Raw genomic sequence first — 20,139 nt, 5'->3', positions numbered from 1 at the left:
AACAACACCCATTTTGTGAGTGTGCCAGTAATGGGGAGGATGCCACTGAAGACAAATTTCAGATTCCTCCAATCTATTAAACCATATCTCAAAAGCGGGTGATGGCCCAAAACGTCACCTCAGGGTTACATTTGCAGTGGATTTTGAAGAAGCTAATTTGAGTACCATGTTCCCAGCTCATTGTTTTCTCCTGTGGTTCTGCTGTGATGATACACCCCATCATCCTCTGATTTTAGGAATGACAGAGTATTGCTGGATCTGGACTGCTTCTACCATTGATACCATATACTCACTCACAAGACCCCGGAGTTTATTTCTGTAGCACATAAAGCATACAAAGTCCTAAGGATACTGGCTTTGAAATAACAAATTCTCATTTATCTTCCATGTTTAATATTCTCTTCATGACTCCACGCTAGCATGCAGTGAATAAACAGCATATCAATTATCTGCTCTGAACATTCATTTTCTTTTACAGATACTTCTCTCCGTTATTCATTAATGCATTTTCAAACATCAATTAGTTTATGTATTATAAGTCTCTGTGTGTTTTGTTTGACTTTTTTTCTACCTCCCTTTCTTCTCCATCAAAGCTCTTTGTGAAGAGAAGCTTTCCAGTTGTTTACCAAGACCCCTGCTGCCTTGTCCCTTCCCAGTGAAAGGCTCTTACTGGCACACCAGTTCCATTTTTTTTCTGACAAATTAGAGTGCCGTCCAGTCACTGTTTAAGCATCTTTGGGCCACCTAAATCTTGGTGAAAGGAAGAGGGCTGACTCAAGTCTGTCTACACAGGCAGCCCTCTGGCAGCAGTCACAGCAGTACTCCTGGCAAAGCTCAGGATGAAGCTTGACATGGAGCAGGGAAATAACACCAGGACATTGCAGCTCAGGCTGCTGATGTTCACACTCCATAGCAAAACTCCTGTAGAGAGTACCAAGTCTCCACACACTTGGGTGATTTTCATAAACTGCTATGAATGTTATGATACTACACTATATGTCCCACTTTAAAATAATTAACCTGTCAGCCCACAGCAATATAATTAATTATTCAAAAGACAAAGGTGCCTGCAGCACTAGGTGAGTCAGGGACGAAACCAGGTACATGTGCATCTCACCAGGAACACTTCCTTGGCTTCCTAGCTGACCATTTCCCAGCAGTTTAGTGGCAAAACACAAGCCCATTGCTTGTAGAAATAGTGTGGCCAGGTGCCCCCCTGCCAGCTCACAAGGAGGAGCTGCACAGGTTTCTCTCTGCTGCCTTTCTGCCACTTGTGAAGGTGACTGATGGTGGGAGCTGGAAGGCCCTGGGTATCCTTGTGGCCAACATTTGGCTACAGGGTGGCAGCAGCAGGGAAGACATTGTAAGTGGCCACAACTGTGTCTGCAGTGAGCAGCTAGCTGCTGCCTCGGGCACCATCTGCTTGAACTTTGAGTAGTTTTATTTCCAGCAAAGGCTGTAATGGTTTTGTCTCCACTGAAATGTGATTTTAGCTTATGCCTTGCTTGTGTGAATGAACAGACAGCACAGTGTCACCCTAGATGTCACCTGAATGTAAATGGTTTACTTTAAACCAAGTGCTCCTAATTAGAATATTTGTTTGTTTGCCTTCTTCATTGTCATAAATTAAAATCCCCTGCAACACAGCGGATGTTGATGACTGAATAATAATTAACACTAATAATCCGTTTGGGATTGAGCAGGTGTTATTCAGATGACAGAAAGAAAGAACAAGTCGTTCGGGGAGCTGCAAAACTAATGAAATCCAGTTTCCCAGGGGCTGTGCCTTGCAGGGCTGGTGCATGGGGCCAGCCTTTCCCACAGGAGCATGGGATGAGTGGATCCTTCTCTCCTTTGCTCACCTAAAGCTTCCATGAAGCTACAGCAATCTGGTATTTTTGACACTCTCACAACTCTGTTGAATGTCTCCAGCAAGAAACATGGCTCATCTCTTGGGCCAGAAGAATTGAAAGAAAGTTGGAAGGTAGGCAGAAAATAAAGTTTTAAAGGAAACTGAGCTACAAAACAAATAGGGTCTCTTTTCTTTATCCAGCTACCTATTGTCATGACACTTGTAGGAACAGATTGTCTTGGGACATCTATCTTTTTGTTCATCACATTAGAAATGAGGAACCATCCTGACAGACAGAGGGGCCGTAGGTCCCCGCCCCTGGCTGCAGCCCCCCAGCAGCTAGAGAGAGGGAGTAACCCTGGCACTGTGGGGTAGCACTCAGTGGAGAAAAACATCGCTCCTTGGGCATGGTGGAGGAGAAGGATCATAGCATGGAAGTGCCAGTCCCTCTCCCTGGGCTGTAGAGCCTCCCTGGACCGTCACCAGCACTAGTGCATCAAGCCCCTCCCTACCAGAACATCTGCTGACATGATCCCAAATGTGTCACTTTATTTTACTTTTTTTTTTTTTTTAAGAAATCAGACTAAAATTACTGCTGCTGTGGGTTTTGCTTTCTTTGGGTTGGTTGGGGTTTTTTTTTGCCTGCATTAACAAACCTTGATTAAACTGGTGCAGCTATAGAGATCTCACAGGTTTAGTCTCCCATGTTTGACTGTATCTAGGAAGATGACACTTTTCTGTGTATTACATGCACTTACCTAAAAATTCTGTGGACATCTGTAAAGACCTAAGTGAAATGAAGAGCAACTTCATCTGATGCCAATGGCAGAGTTAAAGCTGGGGAGTGTTGTCTGTGGAATGTTTTGAGTTAAGGTCTTTTAATTTATTATACAATTAGAGATTTCTCCTTTAATTAGTAAAGCGATTAATGATCTTGAGTTAAATACTCTCTGGAGCAGGTCAATTGCTGTTAGTGTCTCATTGTACAAAAACAATAGAAGCTCTGTAAGCACAGGGGTCATGGTTAGAGTTATCAACAATTTGGGGGTTAGAGTGGGAAAAGGAAAAAAGCAGAAGAGAAAGTTCCTTGTCTTCATCCATAACAGCTTTCACTCCAGTATACCAGCTAATTGTTGATGTTAAATATATTAATACAAAAAGAATGTGAAAGAGAGAACAAAAAGACAATATAAGATGAATATGCTAAATATAAGAACCTGCACAAAAATTAAGGAATAATAATTTAAAATCAACAGCAATACATTCTTGTATGCAACTTTACAAAGCAAATTAAAATGTAAAACTAAGGCCTGAAAATGGATTTTGTTTCTTTTTGAAGTATAAAGTGATTGTGAAATTGCCTGGTTTAAAATTCCTTACACTGATCAGTTGAAGAAAATCAGGTTATTTTCTCAAAGGGTCATCAAGGAATTTGCATGTTAATCAAAAGTCTGCTATCACCAAGCTGGGCAGTTAAAATGAAGCTCTTTGCTAAAACTGTTTTTAATTCCTTTTCTAATAAGGATCCTTTTAAAAACTTAAAAGCAGTCCTCGCTAAAAGAGTTCATATAGCGATAATTAGATTATGAGACTTGTCTTTTTAAAAGATCCTTCTGTACAGGCCAGGTTAAAATAGGAATTCGCTGCATCTCCTCTATGATCTGTTGCTAACGGCATCATTCCACTCCTAAAATCAGGATACCTGGGACTCTTCAGGACCAAAAGGCTGGGCTACAACAAGCAGCCCTAGATTCCCCTTTGAGTCACTTGTTCTTATTCCCAAACATCTAAGGTCTCTGCTCAACCATTCCTCAGGTTAATTCTTTATACATGGACAAGAAAGAAGGAGACCCTGCTCTGGCTTCTCTTCTGTAACACCAATTCCAAGTAACACAGACTTCCCTTTGGGAGGTTTCATACCATCTTCCTGCTCTGGGGGAGGAGCGGGTTGCAGAAGATGGTGCTGCTGTTTGCAGGCACAAGCACCATGAGTCACAGCAGGGCTGAGGGCTCACATCACCTCCTTGGGCAGACAGAGCAAGCTGCGAGTGCTCACAGATGCCACTGGCAGCAAGGTGGGCTCTGTCACCAGCAACTGCAGGTGCCACCTTAGCAGCCCTCCTTGCCCCTAAGGAGGGTCAGCTGTGAGACTGACCTCCACTCTGTGCAGTGACGTCCCAGGCTGTGTGGGAAAGCCACCCTCTGCCTGATAAATGGAAATAAACCTTCTGAAGTTCTCGCTCTTTCTCTGCCAAGGCCATTTACTTGGCGATGTCAGCTTTGCTAGAGGGAATGTAAAGGTACTTTCACATACTTAACTGGTTTAAGGTGAACTAGTTAGCTGATACAAATCTGTTCTGTCACATTTAGCTTTCTCTAAGTAGCCAAAAATTTTATCTAAGGAAGTGTACAGTGCTGCTAGCATGAGAGACATAATTCCTGTCTTGTTATCTTTTTTCCCTACTAAAAAGCCAGAAACAATGTAAGCCAATGTACCATGGAGCAAGAAGGTTCCAGCAGCGAGCATCAGCTCACCCACTAGCACAGAGCCCATGGAACAAATATAGGGACAAGGCAGCATTTTCAAGTCACAGCAATTTAATTTTTTTGCCTGTACACTCACAGCCCTGCATGTTTTCAAGATGATCTTGGATGCCTTGATTACATAAAAAACTTTAAAAGATTTTTTGAAGGGTTTTGTTCTTTTTTTCAAAGACTGTTTTTTACTTTTGGAATGTGAGCTTATCAAAAGCAATTATTCCAAAGCCTATTAAAGTAATAATTAACTTTGGTGAACTTTGAATCATACCTGAAAGCATCAAATACTAGGGATTTATTGCTGTTAGTCCTCTCCACAACTCTTGAATTATTTCAGTTCGTGTCAGTATTGCTGCTATTGGAGGTTGCACCTGCTTCTTGACCTTGATTAATGATCTCCATTTTTTACTATTATTTAGAACAGCCTTTCTTCCACTGAGTTGAGCTATTCATTTTATATCACATATAAAAATAACTTAATGAGTATTTCTTGTCATTTAAGTACTACTCAGCTGTACAGATCTAGAAAATGTTTATTGTGGTCTATTGTGTGATGCCTTAGTAAGTCATCAGCAGAACAAAGCATTGCAGAACTGCTATTTCTGTTCTGAAAAAGGAAAGAATTAGTAAAACACATCTGGATTATACTGTTATGCCACACTAAGGGTTCCAAACTACAAGCTAATGAAAATAATGCACTCATTTGCCATCCAGTTAAGATGCTCTGATATTTTAAAGTAGCATACTCCCAAAACCAGTCCTTACAACAGAACGTGGTCAACTGTAAGCAGATCATTGTAGCTGAGGAAATTTAATATATGTGCATAACCCTGAAAATAGACAAGATGTCTCTCTCTACATGTTAGTATATTACAAAGACATTTTTATTTTTTAGCTGCGCTTTACAATCAATACACCAGTAACTCCTTACAGAACAATGTTATACTGAGGCCTGTTTGTATTATAATGACTGATTTCCTCCCCCTCTTTTTTTATTTCCTCCCCCCAGTTCTCTGCACAGTTCAGCATGTTCCAGACCATCAAGGACCAGCTAGAGCAGCGGACACGGATCCTGCAGGCCAACATCCGGTGGCAGCAGGAGGAGCTCCAGAAGATACAGGAGCAGCTCTGCCTGGTCCAAGACTCCAGCGTACAGGTGCGTTACTACTGGAAGGGGCAGAGTCAAGCATCCTCTCTCACGTGACTGTTGATAGGCTTGGCAAATTAAAATTGCTCCAGAGTCCAGGATATCCAGACACGTGGAAACTAGCTCATCAGAATGAGGATATTGCCCTCTAAAAGCCTCTTGAGTAACCTCTGTCAAGAAAGGTTTAAGAGTTCTCTGGAAGAAGAGGAGGAAGGAATACCTCAGCCTTAGGAGGAGGAAAATAATTAGGGTCATTTGCAATAGCATTTTATTACTTTATCTACCAAGTCTTCAGACTGAGCAGCTGTAGTAGAAAGAATGTTGAAGTTCAGACTTCCTTGTCACATTAAAACCCCTGAAATTCTGCTGATGTTCATTTGTTCACACCTTGGAGGTATCTGAGTTTTTTCCTCACCAGACTTAAGTCTTTAGGGTGAAGCTGACTGATCCTGCTCTACACCTACACAAAGGTAGAATTCTTTAGTACGGTATGTGCTTTGTACCCCTTAAGTCTACCAAACCTCAGAAATAATATCAAGTGCAGTTTAGTAGATCACAGGTTTCCTTTAACAACAAATGGACAAATCATCCAGTTTTATGGAAGTTTTCTGAATGTGGGTGATTACTGCTATATTCCTCATAATTTAACTATAAATGCCAGGTAATTGCTAGTAATGTGGCACTGGGGACTTTGTGAGTATTATACTAACAAGATGATTTTAGAAGACAAGCTTTGTCAAGGAAACAAACACCTCAAGAGTATTTTACAAACAAGATGGGACCTACTGAAATCAGTGGGAATTTTGCTTGCAACTTCCACACAGAAATAGACTCTCACCCATCATCAGCATCTGTGAAATGCAGTTTCACACATTAACAAATTGGGATTGTATGTTTAGGTAATTAAGGGATCAGCAAAGCCAAATTAGAAACTTTGCCACCTAAGTTGCTGCATGTGCACTGCTGTAAGACGACACAGCAGCTGTGGGTCCCAAACCCAGAACTCCCTGTTCCTGGTGCCATACAATCACACAGGGAGACCAAGTTTAGCTTCAGTGTGTTTCTTCTATTGGTTCTCTGCTGACTTTGATTAATGGGAAGAGAAAGTCTCTATGCAATTAACAGATGTTCAGTTCAGAATCATGTCATATGTCTGAAAGCTATTATTGTTATTATGAATATCAAGAGACATGATATTCTCACTTCCTCTCTTTTTAATTGGGTGACAGCCATTACTCTCTCCTGGTGACGTCTTCAGTAATCATACACGCTCTTTTTTTTCATCATTCAGGCAAAAACAGACTTTCAGAGCACATTCTTATATGCAAGAAACAGATTTCAGATTTTATTTTTAGAAAGCTGTCTCCTATATGCATTAGGCTGCATTTAATTGCACAAAGACCATGGGACAGATTCTCAAATACACTCACAGGGAGCTCAGGCAGAGGCCCAGAAGGTAAATAAATGGTGGGCTGATCTGTATTGCCCCCCACCCCCTTACCAGTTTGTAGCTCTGAGTTACACCATCTGGGTGATGCCCTCTTCCTTGAAAACTGCACCAGGTGGGACCAAGTATTTTCAGACCATTACAAGTTCTCTTGTGTCAGTACCTACCAATTCCCAACTTACTGTGGTGCATTACTGAGAGGCAGGGAGAATGGAAAGAGCTTGGAAATGCAGGGGGCTGCATATTTGCCTTAAATGACAATGCTGGATGGAGAATACATCCTCTGTATTTTGTGTGCTTTTTGGTCTCCTCAGAGCAATCAAACAAGGTGATGAAATGCAAGTGGTCACACTGACTCCTGGCCAGGACCTTTTTCTACTCCCACTTTCTCTAGGTAAAAAAAAAACAAAAAACACACAAAGAAATTATGGTGCTGTTGCAGGGATAGATTGAGATGAGGAATAATTTTTGTCTTACTTGGCTAGGGGCAATTTGAAAGAAAGCTGCACACTTTTGCATGCAGCTCTTTTGCGACTTACAAGCAGCAAGGAGTAAACTGTTAAATCAGAAATCCAGCCACGTGCTTTGCTGCACAGATTTCATCATTCAGGGAGCTGGATGTGTGCAGACACTGATCTGTGTCTACTATCAAAGCTAAAATGCATAGTAACAAACTGGCTACTATCAAGCACATTTCTGGTGTCTTTAATACACTGCATAATAGAGCTGTAAGCATGGGGGAGTGATGTAGGCTGTCTGAAAAGGGGAAAGTGTTCCCTGCTTTTCCCTTATTAGCTGATTTATTAGCATATCATCCCCACTGGTTCACTCCCTTCCACACAGAAGTGTACAGGTAGCTCCATGGAGAATTAAGCTTGATTTCCATTTCCTTCAGAGATCTTCAAAACTGAGTACAGCAGTCCACCAAGAAATGCTTTCCCAGACAGACAGATGTGTAGCACAGTAGTCCGCATTAGAAACCGTTTGCAGGAGTCTTGTGCAGAGAAAGATGAAACTGTCAGGAGGGTTGCAGACCCTGAATAAAAGTGTTCAAAACGCCATTAGATCCCTGTTACTGCTTTTCCTGACAATGAAGGACAAGAGCAGGAAGAGTAACCTCAGAAGTCTGAAGGATGCTGTGTCTGCTCCAGTTTGAACAGTCTAGCTAATGATTCACAGATGCAAGAGGAAGGCAGAAAGGCTGAGCCTGACCAGCTTGCAAGAACTACAATCAAGACCATCCACAGCCACCCATCATTTGCAAAGCAGGCTCTCTTCGAAGTCATGAATCTCAGCTTCCCAGTGCTGTGCTTCTCATCTTTAAACATTTTACATAAAGAAAGAGTCTTGATGCCTGTAATGATGAGCCCAAAAGCTATAATCCCCCGATTATCCAAAGGACAGGTGGAGTCAAAGAGATGTTTTCCTCAGGATGCCTTGTCAGTGTGGTTCAGCCATTAGCTGTAGGGCCCTTCTATCTTAGAATGAGGGGGCAGCAGTGTCAGAGGGTCCCTCCTCTCCCTTGCTGCTTTGCTGTGTATGTTAACAATCTGGCCAATTAAAAAATGTTTGTAAGATGCTTCACTGACCTTGCAGTCCACAAAATCACCAACAAGACATGTCATTAGCAGCAATACAGTTAGGAGGCTGCTAATTCATCTACTTAGGGAAAGATTTTATTTTTTATGAAAAGGCTTTTCTTGTTATTTAAAGCTGCTGTATTTCAGTGTTTTGGGGGAATTCAGACAAGACTTTCACAAAAGAGGCACATTACGAAAAACAACCATTATGTTTTGTATAAATTAAGCTTTTAGGTTTAACTAACAGGTGGAAATTCCATGCTTCAATCCTTTGTCAGGTTAACTCTTGTTTTGATAAGGCATCTTGATTTCTCAGTTCTGCAGGGACATGGCCACCATTGTTTCTTGCTCTAAGCTTGTTTTTTCCAGGTCATTTATGTCCAGAGGGTAACAATGCTGCTTTGGCCATTATAATGGCAACAGAGGGTTCCCAGGTATGAAACACTCAGAGCCCTCTCAGGGTACGAACATATGAACAAATGAAATTGGCCTACTGGGGTAAACTTGGTTCTAAATTTATGGTGTGTTAGCTGCCAACCATTAACTGTGCACGTTCCTACCCAGTGGCACACTCTTGTAATGGCAAAGTAGGTTACTCTGCTTTCTTTGGAGGATAAACTCCTTGGCCTTCATCTGGAAGGGAGGTAAGCACACGGGGAGGTCCCTGTTAAATAAGTAGTCTGCTGCAAGTTCACACCCCACCTGACATTCGGCTTGATAGATGCTGAATTTGCATTGGGTGAACTGAGTGTTTCTCCAGTGCTGTGTGCCACGTACAAGGAGGACACTCCTAAAGGTCTTAATTTGCAGTGATCTGTCCAGTACCAGAGGGTTCACACTCCCTCCCCATCACCTTTTTCACATACACCATTTGCTTTGCCTGTTCTGAATTTTATATCAAATTTTATATCAGTGGCGACCTGTCTCACTGCTAGGACTAATCAAGTGAGTTCATGTACTAAACATGTCCAAAACTTAGCTTCTATGTACAGAAAATAGACAAGAAAATTAATTTTCATTATATTTGTCTTTGATTTATTCATAATAAGACCTATTTACTTGGCAGAAGTTGCAAGACCATCTGTCTTTCTGATATGTAATGGCTCCAAACTCAGTGAGCAGTGTTTTTAAAAGAAAACACCCAGAGCTAGTTTCAGACCTGCTGCAAGCAGCAGCCCCAACCCTGTCACTTGACCCATTTATTCCTATCAGACATCTCTGAGATGTGGTTAGCCTACAGCACCTGAAACAAGCTGTTGCTTTTCCTAAATTTCCCCCCTCTCCTAGCTGATTAATATAAGCTTTGTCTGTACCTTTTTTCCTGGGTAAAATCTTGGCATGCATAAATTAATTAAAAATTTATCATATTTAAATAAGCTGTGTTTTTAAAGCTAGATAAATAAGTACAACCATGATGGATCAAGCCATACTTCTGCAGAGAAAAGCAATACATTATACTGGGCCTTTGGAGAAAGGTATGGGCTTTTTCCAGGAAAAATCAGAGAGGACATGATAGTTTAGGGAATTGTTAATACAGCAATAAGCTGCACAAAGGTGTACTAATTACTGGGCATACCTCAGAGGTACTGCTAGGCATGAGACTGATGGATGAATAATGAAGAGAATAATTGTGATTCTGATTTCATTTAAAACTTAAGTAGCTTCACTTAAATTAATGGAGTTCCACACATGTAGCAGTGGTGTGGAATCAGAATCAGATCCAAAAATTACATCAGCTCTGTGAGATGTGTATCTCCTACAGCCCTTGGTGGCAGAAAGGCTAGGTCTGAAATACTGCAAAGAGAGCTTGTGGCATTAACAATGCATGGTTTTAAAAGATTACTTTTCCCTCTTTACAGCTGCAATAAAAGAAATGCCCCTAGAAAAGGAAAAATTCCCAAGTCCTGTAACTTTTAGAGAAGAAAGCTTCATCTTGAAATGCAAAAGTAAAGAGGACATCACTTACAGAAACACTAAGAGAGAAGCTGCTAGCTCTTTTGCACAAGTCAAATGCATGGCACAGTTAGGAAGAACACCAGGTGACAGTTACCTGATGGGAAATCAGATAAATGACAGCGACTGTCTGTTTACACATCCTGTCAATGATAAGGACACGGCCATTCAGCTTGGAGAGCTCTGGCCTGACTGTGGCCTCATTAAAAACATTGACAACTCAGCTGGGTGTAAAGTGTAGAGAATTTCTAGAGACAAATTCAAAGACAGTTCTGTCTGAAAGGCAGGTGGATTTTGTTGAAAGGAGAAACAAAAGGACTGAAAAGACATGGAGTTACTGTCTTCTCTTTGGTCAGGATGCCCCAGAACACAGTGAATGTACTGGGAACTGCTCTTAAGAGGGCTGTGCCTGCCCCACTGAGAGAGGACTTGCACCTTCTAGACAGATTTCACAAGCAGTGAGTGCACTTGCAAAACAAGAAACCAAGAAACTAGAGACAGTAGAGCTGTAAATGTAGGAATGATTTCCAACTAACAGTAAATGTGTTATGAATCCAGAAATTTGATAATTTTATTTTAGAATATATCTTGGATTTACTTCTGTCACATTCATTATTCAAAACATCTGGGCTATGTAAATAAATCCTCCCCTCTTCTTTTCCAGATGATCTTACAGCAGCCAACAGTGTCCCTGAGCTTTAGCAATACTCAGCAGCTGGACCCACAACAGCTACAGCAGCGATCAGGGGCCCTTTCTCAGCAGCAGCTTGTCCCCAGTTCTCAACTTCAAGGGCCAATCACATCTTCACAAACGGCGAACCAGCAGTCACTGAGAGAAGCAAGCGTGATATCGAGCCAGGTAATCATTTCTTTCAACAGAGAAGCATTTAGATGGAAAGGAGACACTGAGCTGTTCCTGAGAAAGCGAGTAAAATAATGTCAGTCCTGTAACTGTGCCTTTGCCTTCCCTTTCTTATTCTTCTGTATAAGGGCAGCCTATAAAAAGGGCTTCCCTACAGCATTTACCTTTTCCTTAAAGCCTTGTTTTAAGATCTCAGCCAGGAGGGTTACTTGAGCAGCTGTTTCAGCTTGAAAATGGAGCAGGGGAGCATGCAAAATGTGTTGGTGACTTACTGTTCTTCAGGTGGTCCTGAAAGAAACCTGACTGATCACACTGGAAACTTGAAATAGTGAGACCTCTCAGAATACTTGCTCCCTGAGCCCAGTCGGACACCACCAACACCACAAAGCCTGTCTGCTGTGGTGGCACACAGAATACATGGAGATTCATTTGAGACCCTCAGGCTGTGAACGTTAACAGGTTCCTGCAGAGCAAAATAAAGTTCAGCCTGAGCAGTAACTGAGATCTGTGAAAGCTATTAGGTTTGGCACTTGGTTTAGGTTTGGTATTTTTTGTTCATACTGCTGGTTTCTCAACATTTCCAGTGTTTGCTCTTCCACCCACCTGTAGTATCTCCCTTCACAGAAAACTGAGCTCCTCAGCTTCCTGATTGCGTGGCAAGCATATTTCCATTATTGTCTTCTGAGTCTCCAGCTGTAGCATTTCACCTCCTTCATACCTGTGTTATAATGACTCTATTAAAACAGAGAGTGTGTAACAAATACAGGGCAAGGGGCAGAAACTGATGCCCAGAAGCTCCATCAGAATGTAAGGAAGAACTTCTTTGCCACTGTGCCAGTGACCATGCACCGGAACAGGTTGCCCTGATAGGGTGTGGAGTCTCCCTCACTGGAGATTCTCAAGAACAGCCTGGACACGATCCTGTGCCATGTGCTCTGGGATGACCCTGCTGGAGGAGGGAAGCCCGACCAGATGTCCCGCTGAGGTCTCTTCCAAGCTGACCTGTTCTGTGAAGTAGGGGGAAAAAAATAACCAAAAAAAAAAAAAAAAAAAACAAAAACAAACACTTTTTTTTCTTTGATCTCTTCCTATCATGGTGCTTGGTGGCAGCTCCTCGCGCTTAACTTTGCTCCTGCCTTAACTGGGGGGTCCTTTGGGTTTGCCGGCCGGCAGGAGCGGGCCCGGGGCAGCCGTGGCCATGACAGTCGTTTCGCGTATGGTGACAGCAGCCGGCTGGGGGCACCGCCAGGCACCGGTGCCGCAGTCGGGCTGTCTCCCCGCTCTCTCCTCCTCTCTTGCAGGGCCCGAAGGCGGCGCGGAGCGCGGAGCTGGCGCCGGGCGGCGGCCGCGCCCCGCCCCGCCCCTCGCCCGCGCCGTTCGCCTCAGGCGGCGGCGGCCCCGCGGCGCCCCCTGGCGGCCTGTCCCGCGGCGGCACCCCCGCGCCCGCCGGCTGCAGCCACGACCAGCAGCTCAGGTAGGGCGGGCTCCGCGCTCGGCAGCGCCCAGCTTCCAGCTCTGCCCGGCGGGAACGGCGCTCGCGGCGCACACCAGCTCTTGGGACTGCAGTAATGCACGGGGGGATTAAAATTCCCGAAGTGTAGCTGTCTGACTCCGTAGCGTAATGAAAACTGATACCTTGCTGCTGGCTTTGAAGAGCACAAGGTGAATTTAACCGAAGTTGTAAAATATTATTCAAGCATCCGTACACTTAGCAGATAATAATGGTAAAAAATGTGATTTATGAGGTCCGGCACCCAGATCACCCCAGAGGGCAGGCGCTGCCCCAGCCTCACGGTGCCCAGGACGCGCCTGCCACAGCCAGCAGCTGGGTCAGAGCTCCGCACACTCAGCCTGGTGCCTGTGAAAATGCCGCTTCTCTTCGCACAGTCTGGGATTTGTGTGGTACTTCTGCTCCAGCAATGTGTTTGTTTTTTTTTTCCCCTCATGTGCCAGATTGTTGCTTAGCCAGCCTATTCAGCCCATGATGCCTGGGTCCTGTAATGCAAGACACCCTTCAGACCTCAGCATGGCGGGATCCCAGGCCAAGTACGTGCCTTGTTGAAGATAAAACATCAAAGTTGCTTTGGAGGGGAAGTAGCTTTCTTTTGTAAGATGATGAAGTAGTTATAAATATTGGGAATAGTGTTACTGTGCTGACCCTGCCTTCCAGCATCAGGGTCAGCCTTACCGTGCCTGGTCATATCAGGAAGAGTGACAGAGAGAAACACAAATGCCAGTAGCGTTTTAACAAGCCATGGCTGGGGGAATTTTTGTTCTTCACATGCTGCCTGCGTCAGCACTAGAACTTCTGACCCACCAAAGGTAAATGTGAGAAAGTCAGCACTGGCTCAGTTAACTGACTGGTGAAAATGGAAAGCCTCACCTCAGTTGTTTTGTCTCCTCAAAACTTAGATGAAGGAAGCAGAACACGCTGGTCAAAATATACCTTTTTTTTGTCACTGTACTGAATTGTGAACTGATAAAATAATAAGCAACTGTTTGCACATCATTCCTTTAAAATTAATTCTTTTTATGAAACAGTGCTCTTCTAATGTTATCTCAGGACGTAGATATTCGCTACTTCCTTTTTTAAACATCATTATTGTTGTTTAAGATTATCTTGAGTTAATTTGTCAAATGTAAATATTGTAGCTCTGCTTTTAAGCCTCTGAATAAAAGAGGCCTTATTTGCAAAGATGCATCTCCCAGCTCATGTAAACTTCCTGACTCATGGGACCCTTTTATAGGAGCTCACATCCTCATACAAGTACCCAGACTGTAGCATTTCTAACTAAACCCTAATGTTGAACAGCTGTTGAGTGAACACAAGCCACACTATGATCTCATCACCCTTTACAGGATAAACAGAATTAGGCTGGGTTGGCAATAGTTCCATTGTGGTTTTGCCCACAGCCTTCCACAAAACAACACATATTTAAGTTTTGCTCTGCAAAAGCAGAATGGCAAGAGGAGATGAGTATTTTGGTTCTGTCACATCCCTTGTTCCAGAGGGTTTCTAGAGGCTTCTTCTGTTCCTAGAGTGGGGCTCATGGTGATGGGAACTGCTGATTGTACATGGCAATATGTGTGTGAGCAGCTTAAGAAGTAATCAACCCTAGCCATGTGTCTGCAGGAGATCACCACCCCCCAGGCAGTCACAGGGGAGCACAGGCAGCAGGACAGGAGTGCATTTGCTTCTCTCTTGCTGCAGTTCAGGGCTCAGCATATTAAAACAGAATCAAAGGCCATTTGGTTTAATGAGCCAGGGATGTGAATGCTGTGGCTGAAAACAAGATGTGCATAAACCAGAATCCTTAATGAATCTAAAATGTGATCTGGATTTTGAGGTGAGATGTATTCTTCCCTCCAAGCCCAGCTTATGCACAGAGTAAGGGAAAGCAGTGCTGCCAATAGTGCTGTTGTTCATATTAGCAGGTCCCATGCACTGGAAAAATTTATTGAGACCTTACAGCAGCCTTCCAGTATCTTAGAAGGGGCTACAAGAGAGAAGGGGCATATAGGAATAGGACAAAAGTTAGTGAATTTAAACTGAAGGAGGGCAGGTTTGCATTAGATACTAGAAAGAAATTCTTTACTGTGAGGGTGGTGAGGCACTGAAACAGGTTGCCCAGAGAAGTGGTGGATGTCCTGTCCCTGTAAGTGTTCAAAGCCAGATTGGTGGATGGGGCTCTGAGCAACCTGGTCTAGTGGAAGATGTCCCCACCTATGGGAGGCAGGTTGGCACTAGACAGTCTTTAAGGTCCTTTCCAACTGGCAGTGTGCTGTGATTCTATGAGTTAGGAAGGCTAGAGATTGCCATCCCCCTTCTAAGAGAAGACCTTTGTTTCCAACACTTTGTTCTTGATTGTTTTGCTTCTTTCTTCCATAGATATTCTCAAACCCAACAAATGTTTCAAAGTTTGGAAGTGCAGACTTCCAGCAGCAGCTCTCCAATCGTACTGATGGGACAAGCAGTGTTAAACCAAGGGTTCACCACTACCCCTCCTTCCCAGCCATCCTCTTTGCCACCTATGCAACTCCAGCACCAACAGCATCAGCAACAACGCTACCTGCAGGTAGGACAGAGAGGATGATGTATAAAGTGTGCACACAGAGTAACAATGTGAGTGGGCTGTGCAAGTGGGGCCCCAGGTTTCTGCTGGAGCCTGATCCTGGCAGGAATGTCCATTAAAGAGATTCTGACTTGTGATGTGTGACACACTGCTACAGTGGCCAGTACTAGTACAGCCAGGGAGCAGTGAGAACAGTCAGAATATTTAAAAGGAAATTACTAATTCTGTACATTTAAAGCATAATCAGATTATCTTGGATATATTTAAAGTTTATTTCCAGCTGGAGAAAATGAATGCCTTAGGATTTGTTCTGTTCTCTTTATTCAGTATAAAATTGCTTAGTTTACAAGTCAAAAGATGATTTTTAATTACCAGCATCAACATAAAATAGATCTGGATCAGATATCTGGATCCCTTCAGGAAACTAACATATTTTCTCAACTCCACAAGGCAAAGAAGATAAAGTGGAGTATGTTGCCTGGAAGAACCAGGTGATTTGAAGATGTAAAAATACTTATTTTTTGACCTAATTCAACACATACTAAAGTAAAGGGGGGAAATGAGGTGTCTCTGTATTAGTTCAACAGGAGCTGAACTGAGGCTATGAAACCTGGTCACATATCCACTGGCATCACTGAAAGAGTATAACCTACCTCAAATGACTAAATCCTTGTTACTGAAATTAAATCCTTATCATAGCCTGAGAATTAATGAAAAAAAAAAGTCTGGCAGATACTGTTTCCAATAAAGCATCTGCAAAATTCACATCAACACTGCAAGGTCACACCCAACTGTAAGCTCAGGAAAAGGAAGGGCTAGAAGGGCTACAGCATGAGGCATATTAGAATCCTGTTTCATTTCTGCCACCCATCCGTGTCATTTCTGGTATGTTCAGCCACACGGTTCCCAAACAGGCTTTTCAGGATAACCTGCAAATCCCAGGCAATGCATTTCTGTGAGAAAACCTTTTCAATGCCTAAATGCAATGTTCTTTGTTGCAATTTATGTCCATTCCTTCTAGCATCAGTTAAGCTACCCTCATGCCAAACAGCTCCAGAAATAAAAGCCAGCAAACCAAGAGTATTTTTAAGCATCCTGTAACCTAAGGACAAAGAGCATTAATGCGTGAAAGAACCAAACACCGTGATAAATTTTATTTTATCTGTAGGTGCAAACACCAAGTTCTTTGCACAATGAACAACCCGATTCTTTGCTCCTGCCATCTTACTCACCACAGCAAGGAAATATGGGGTATCATCAGACACAGCAGCAGCAGCAGCAGCAACAGCAACTAACATCAAGAAGAAGGAATAGTTTATCAGAATCATCAAATTTACCACAGCCACTGCGATAGAGTCCCACCAGCACAATCAATGCACGATTAGCTTTAACCAATGGGCACATGGGGCAGAAGAGAATGACTTTGTACTTACTGTTCTGGCTTTTGCACAAGCATTTCTTTCCAAGCTCTATGACAGAAGTACGCCCAGAGTGCAGACTGCCACAGACAGCGCATTCACGGCACGCTGGCTTCCGTTTGCGCTGTGTCGTGAGCACAGGATGTACTGAGAGAGCAAAATGAAAAGGAGCACTATCCTGTGCAGCCTCCATCACCGCTGGGAGCATGGGACGAGGCGTTCAATCCCAGCGTGTCACTCTGGAAGCCATCTGGCAATTCCAAAAGACTGTCGACAGACTCATGAGGTACTTGGCCTTCACTGTTTCAGTTCTTCTTTTGTGTATGAAAAGCACTGCGTCAAAGGTCTATCGAGGAGAGAACAAGAGATTATTTTTATTATGATTATTATTATTATTTTGCACAACTGCACAGATGAGAAAACCTAGGCACTTTCTGTAAAGAGAAGTTTGTTTCTTTATTCTTGTGGCCAAATTAGCACATCCAATGGAGGAAAAAGCCCAGCCATTGGTGAAGATGGTCTACAGCTCATAACCCTTGATTTAGAATCTGAAAAGTATTATGCAGCTTACCCTAACTGTTCTTCATTACTAAAAACAAACCAACCAAAAAGACAAACCCACAACCCACACTGGACTGTTTCATACATGAATTGTGATTGCAAAGGAGAACTCAAATTGTAAGCACAATCACGCAATTCTCCAGTAGTACAACATGAATCCTTCTTCAACCTAAACTCACCCACTCCAAGTCTCTGAGAAATATGCACTGTGTTTTGGCCCACTGACTCGGGATGCTGCAGACTATTACATATCTCTTTCATTATAACATTTAGGATTAAATTTTCCTTTGGAGGGAAAAAAAAAGAAAATGCACTTTTCGCTTTTTTTGTATGTTTTCCGTTGATATGTTTCTAAAAAAGATTTTATGTAATTATTAAATAAAAAGTAGTGTATTGTACAGCTGTTGTAATAATGACCTATTTCTATATAAAATAAAATTATATGGAATTATGTGGAAATTATTTTGTATATGAAATATCAACTCATTTCACAAGTATAAAGATTGTGCTTGTGCTTTTTTGTGAGTGGGTATTTTGTAATAAACTAATGAACTAGAGATGTTTTTGTGAAGGGAACTACTGTTTCATGCTATATACAACTCAAACTATTATTTTTTTCCATTTAATGATGGACAGTTGTCTTTATTTGTAGAATAAAATAAAATAGCCAAAAGGCTTTATTGCAGGACTTGCACACATTTTCCTGTGACTGTTGAACTATGTGATTCACTTTAGACTTTTAATCTTAGCCGCCGACTTGAATGGTGTTGGGCACCCAGTTAGCAAAACCCAGTATTTTCCCTTGTAGTTTTTGTTATGGCTTAGACACTGAGAATGAAAGCTCAGGAAGTTTTATTAGCTGCAAGCGAAGACAGCTCATTTTAAGCACCTTTAAAACTTTAAGCACCTTTAAAGACCTCAGGCAGCTTTGTACTTCCAGCCAAAGAGTTTTATATTAGCACAAAACAGATGGTTTAAAGAACAGTTTGATTCAGCATAGGCCAGGGTTTTGACCCATGTCCAGCTTCAGTGTATTAAGACACTGCTGTCCTGAGTTTTGGGGCACATATCTTCTGGAATACTTGCCCTGTAGATAGTCTGGTTTCCACTTTAGCATCCTTGTGCAGGCTCCTTTTCATGTTAAATTCAAATTGACTACAGGATGGAGCAGCCAAGGTACAGGCTTGCTTTCTCTCTGCAGACAGGGAGAACCTCCAGCACAGACTGAGGTGGGTGACTGAGCACAGGAATGTCTTCATTCCCCTCAGTAGGACTGAAAGGGGATGGCCCTCAGGGCAGCTTGCAGCCACTGGAGCCAACATGAAGTTCAGCAAAGGGAACACGTGGCCTTCCCTCCCTTGAGTACCGAGGATCACATCAGCAGGGCCCACATGTTCTGGTTCCTATGCCATAGAGGTAACTGGGCTAGGAGCTGGAAATTGTGAAAGTAAACTTTTGTGGAAATATAAAAAAGCTTATTTGCCCTGAGTTCTGAAAAAGCTAAAAATCTCCTGAAGAATCCATTGACAAAATTACTGTGATGCTTCAATTGCAAGATTGGGTGGTAGCACTGATAGGTGCAAGTGTACTTCAGTCCTTCATCCCTCTTTGAAAGAAGATGAGGGAATCAAGTATTGGGTGACTAAGAAAGCGTTTTTACTACTAACTTTAGTTACCAGGCTGAATTAGCCTGCTCATCCCTTTAAATTCTTGTATTCAGTGAAGCAAGAGTGACCCCACCAGATGAAGACTGGAAAGCTAGATGTGAAAGTTTCACTTAATGTCTGAAGGAACCTCTCTCCTTCCATTAACTGCAGACAAACCTAAATAAGCTAGAGGGTAACTTCATAAATCCCAGCCACTCCTGGGAAGGGAGGGGACAAATCTGTAAGCCCAAAAGTCATCCAGGAAGAGGTAATGAAGGAATATGAGCACCTCAGAGGAAATACCTGTGGAAGCAGCAGCTGACAGATCTCAACTACTATGGCAGGAGACACACGGAGGGAAAATTCCTTTAAGAATTTGTTCCACTCTCAGGGATTACAAACCCACATGTCTCCCAATTGCCAGTGGTACATCCAAAACAAAACTCAGCCTTGGAGCAAATACTTAACTTTCTAAAACCAGTGGTGCGGTAAGCTGTTAACAGAGAGATGCTGTGAATAGCATGGGGTTGCCTTCTTCCCAGCTGATTTAATATGCTTGGAAGGATACAGACGGCTCACAAGAGCAGATTTACTTCAAGACTTAGTTTTTCATGCTCTTCCCCATACACACGTTCTGGTTTGGGATTGTTGTCCTTGTTCTCTGTTGCACACACAAGGCAATGCCAGTCCTCCTGACAGAGCTGGGCTGTTCTAGTTCATTATAGCCAAAACCCAGCTTGTCCCAACAAAGTCCCTCAGCTCAGGTCGGTTTTCAGGGCAGGCGAGGTGATTTCATCAGGCTACTGCCCCACGCCGGGATACCTCGGTTCTGCCTGGAGAGCAAGAGCTCCAGATCTGCAAGAGGCAAAATGCTTGCTGGAAGCACCATTGAGCATTCCTCCATGAGGAACCAAGCTGGGTTCCTCACACACCACTCCAAGGAAAAGGGAGAGACCCTACAGAGGAAGCGGGCGGGCACCGAACACCCAGATACCGGCACACGCTGACACCGCCCACAGAACACCCCGGTACCGGCGCACGCTGACACCGCCCCAGAGACCA

General features: G+C 43.0%; 1 protein-coding gene across 1 annotated transcript in view; it reads left to right on the top strand.

Annotated features, from left to right (window-relative positions):
• NPAS2 (neuronal PAS domain protein 2) overlaps positions 1-18,125 on the top strand; it is a 53,717-nt gene extending 35,592 nt beyond the window's left edge. The window contains exons 15-20 of the mRNA XM_041468407.1: positions 5,400-5,546; positions 11,182-11,376; positions 12,681-12,853; positions 13,333-13,425; positions 15,269-15,455; positions 16,621-18,125. Of these exons, the coding sequence (XP_041324341.1) occupies positions 5,400-5,546; positions 11,182-11,376; positions 12,681-12,853; positions 13,333-13,425; positions 15,269-15,455; positions 16,621-16,806 (981 nt within the window). The 3' untranslated portion in view covers positions 16,807-18,125. The remainder of the gene's footprint in view (positions 1-5,399; positions 5,547-11,181; positions 11,377-12,680; positions 12,854-13,332; positions 13,426-15,268; positions 15,456-16,620) is intronic.
• Positions 18,126-20,139: the final 2,014 nt, after the last annotated feature.

The sequence above is a fragment of the Pyrgilauda ruficollis genome, unplaced genomic scaffold (genome assembly GCF_017590135.1).
Source record: "Pyrgilauda ruficollis isolate IOZ18807 unplaced genomic scaffold, ASM1759013v1 scaffold22, whole genome shotgun sequence".
Classification (NCBI taxonomy): Eukaryota; Metazoa; Chordata; class Aves; order Passeriformes; family Passeridae; genus Pyrgilauda; species Pyrgilauda ruficollis.
Note: the sequence above shows the minus strand (reverse complement) of the source record. Positions and strands in the feature narration are given on the sequence as shown.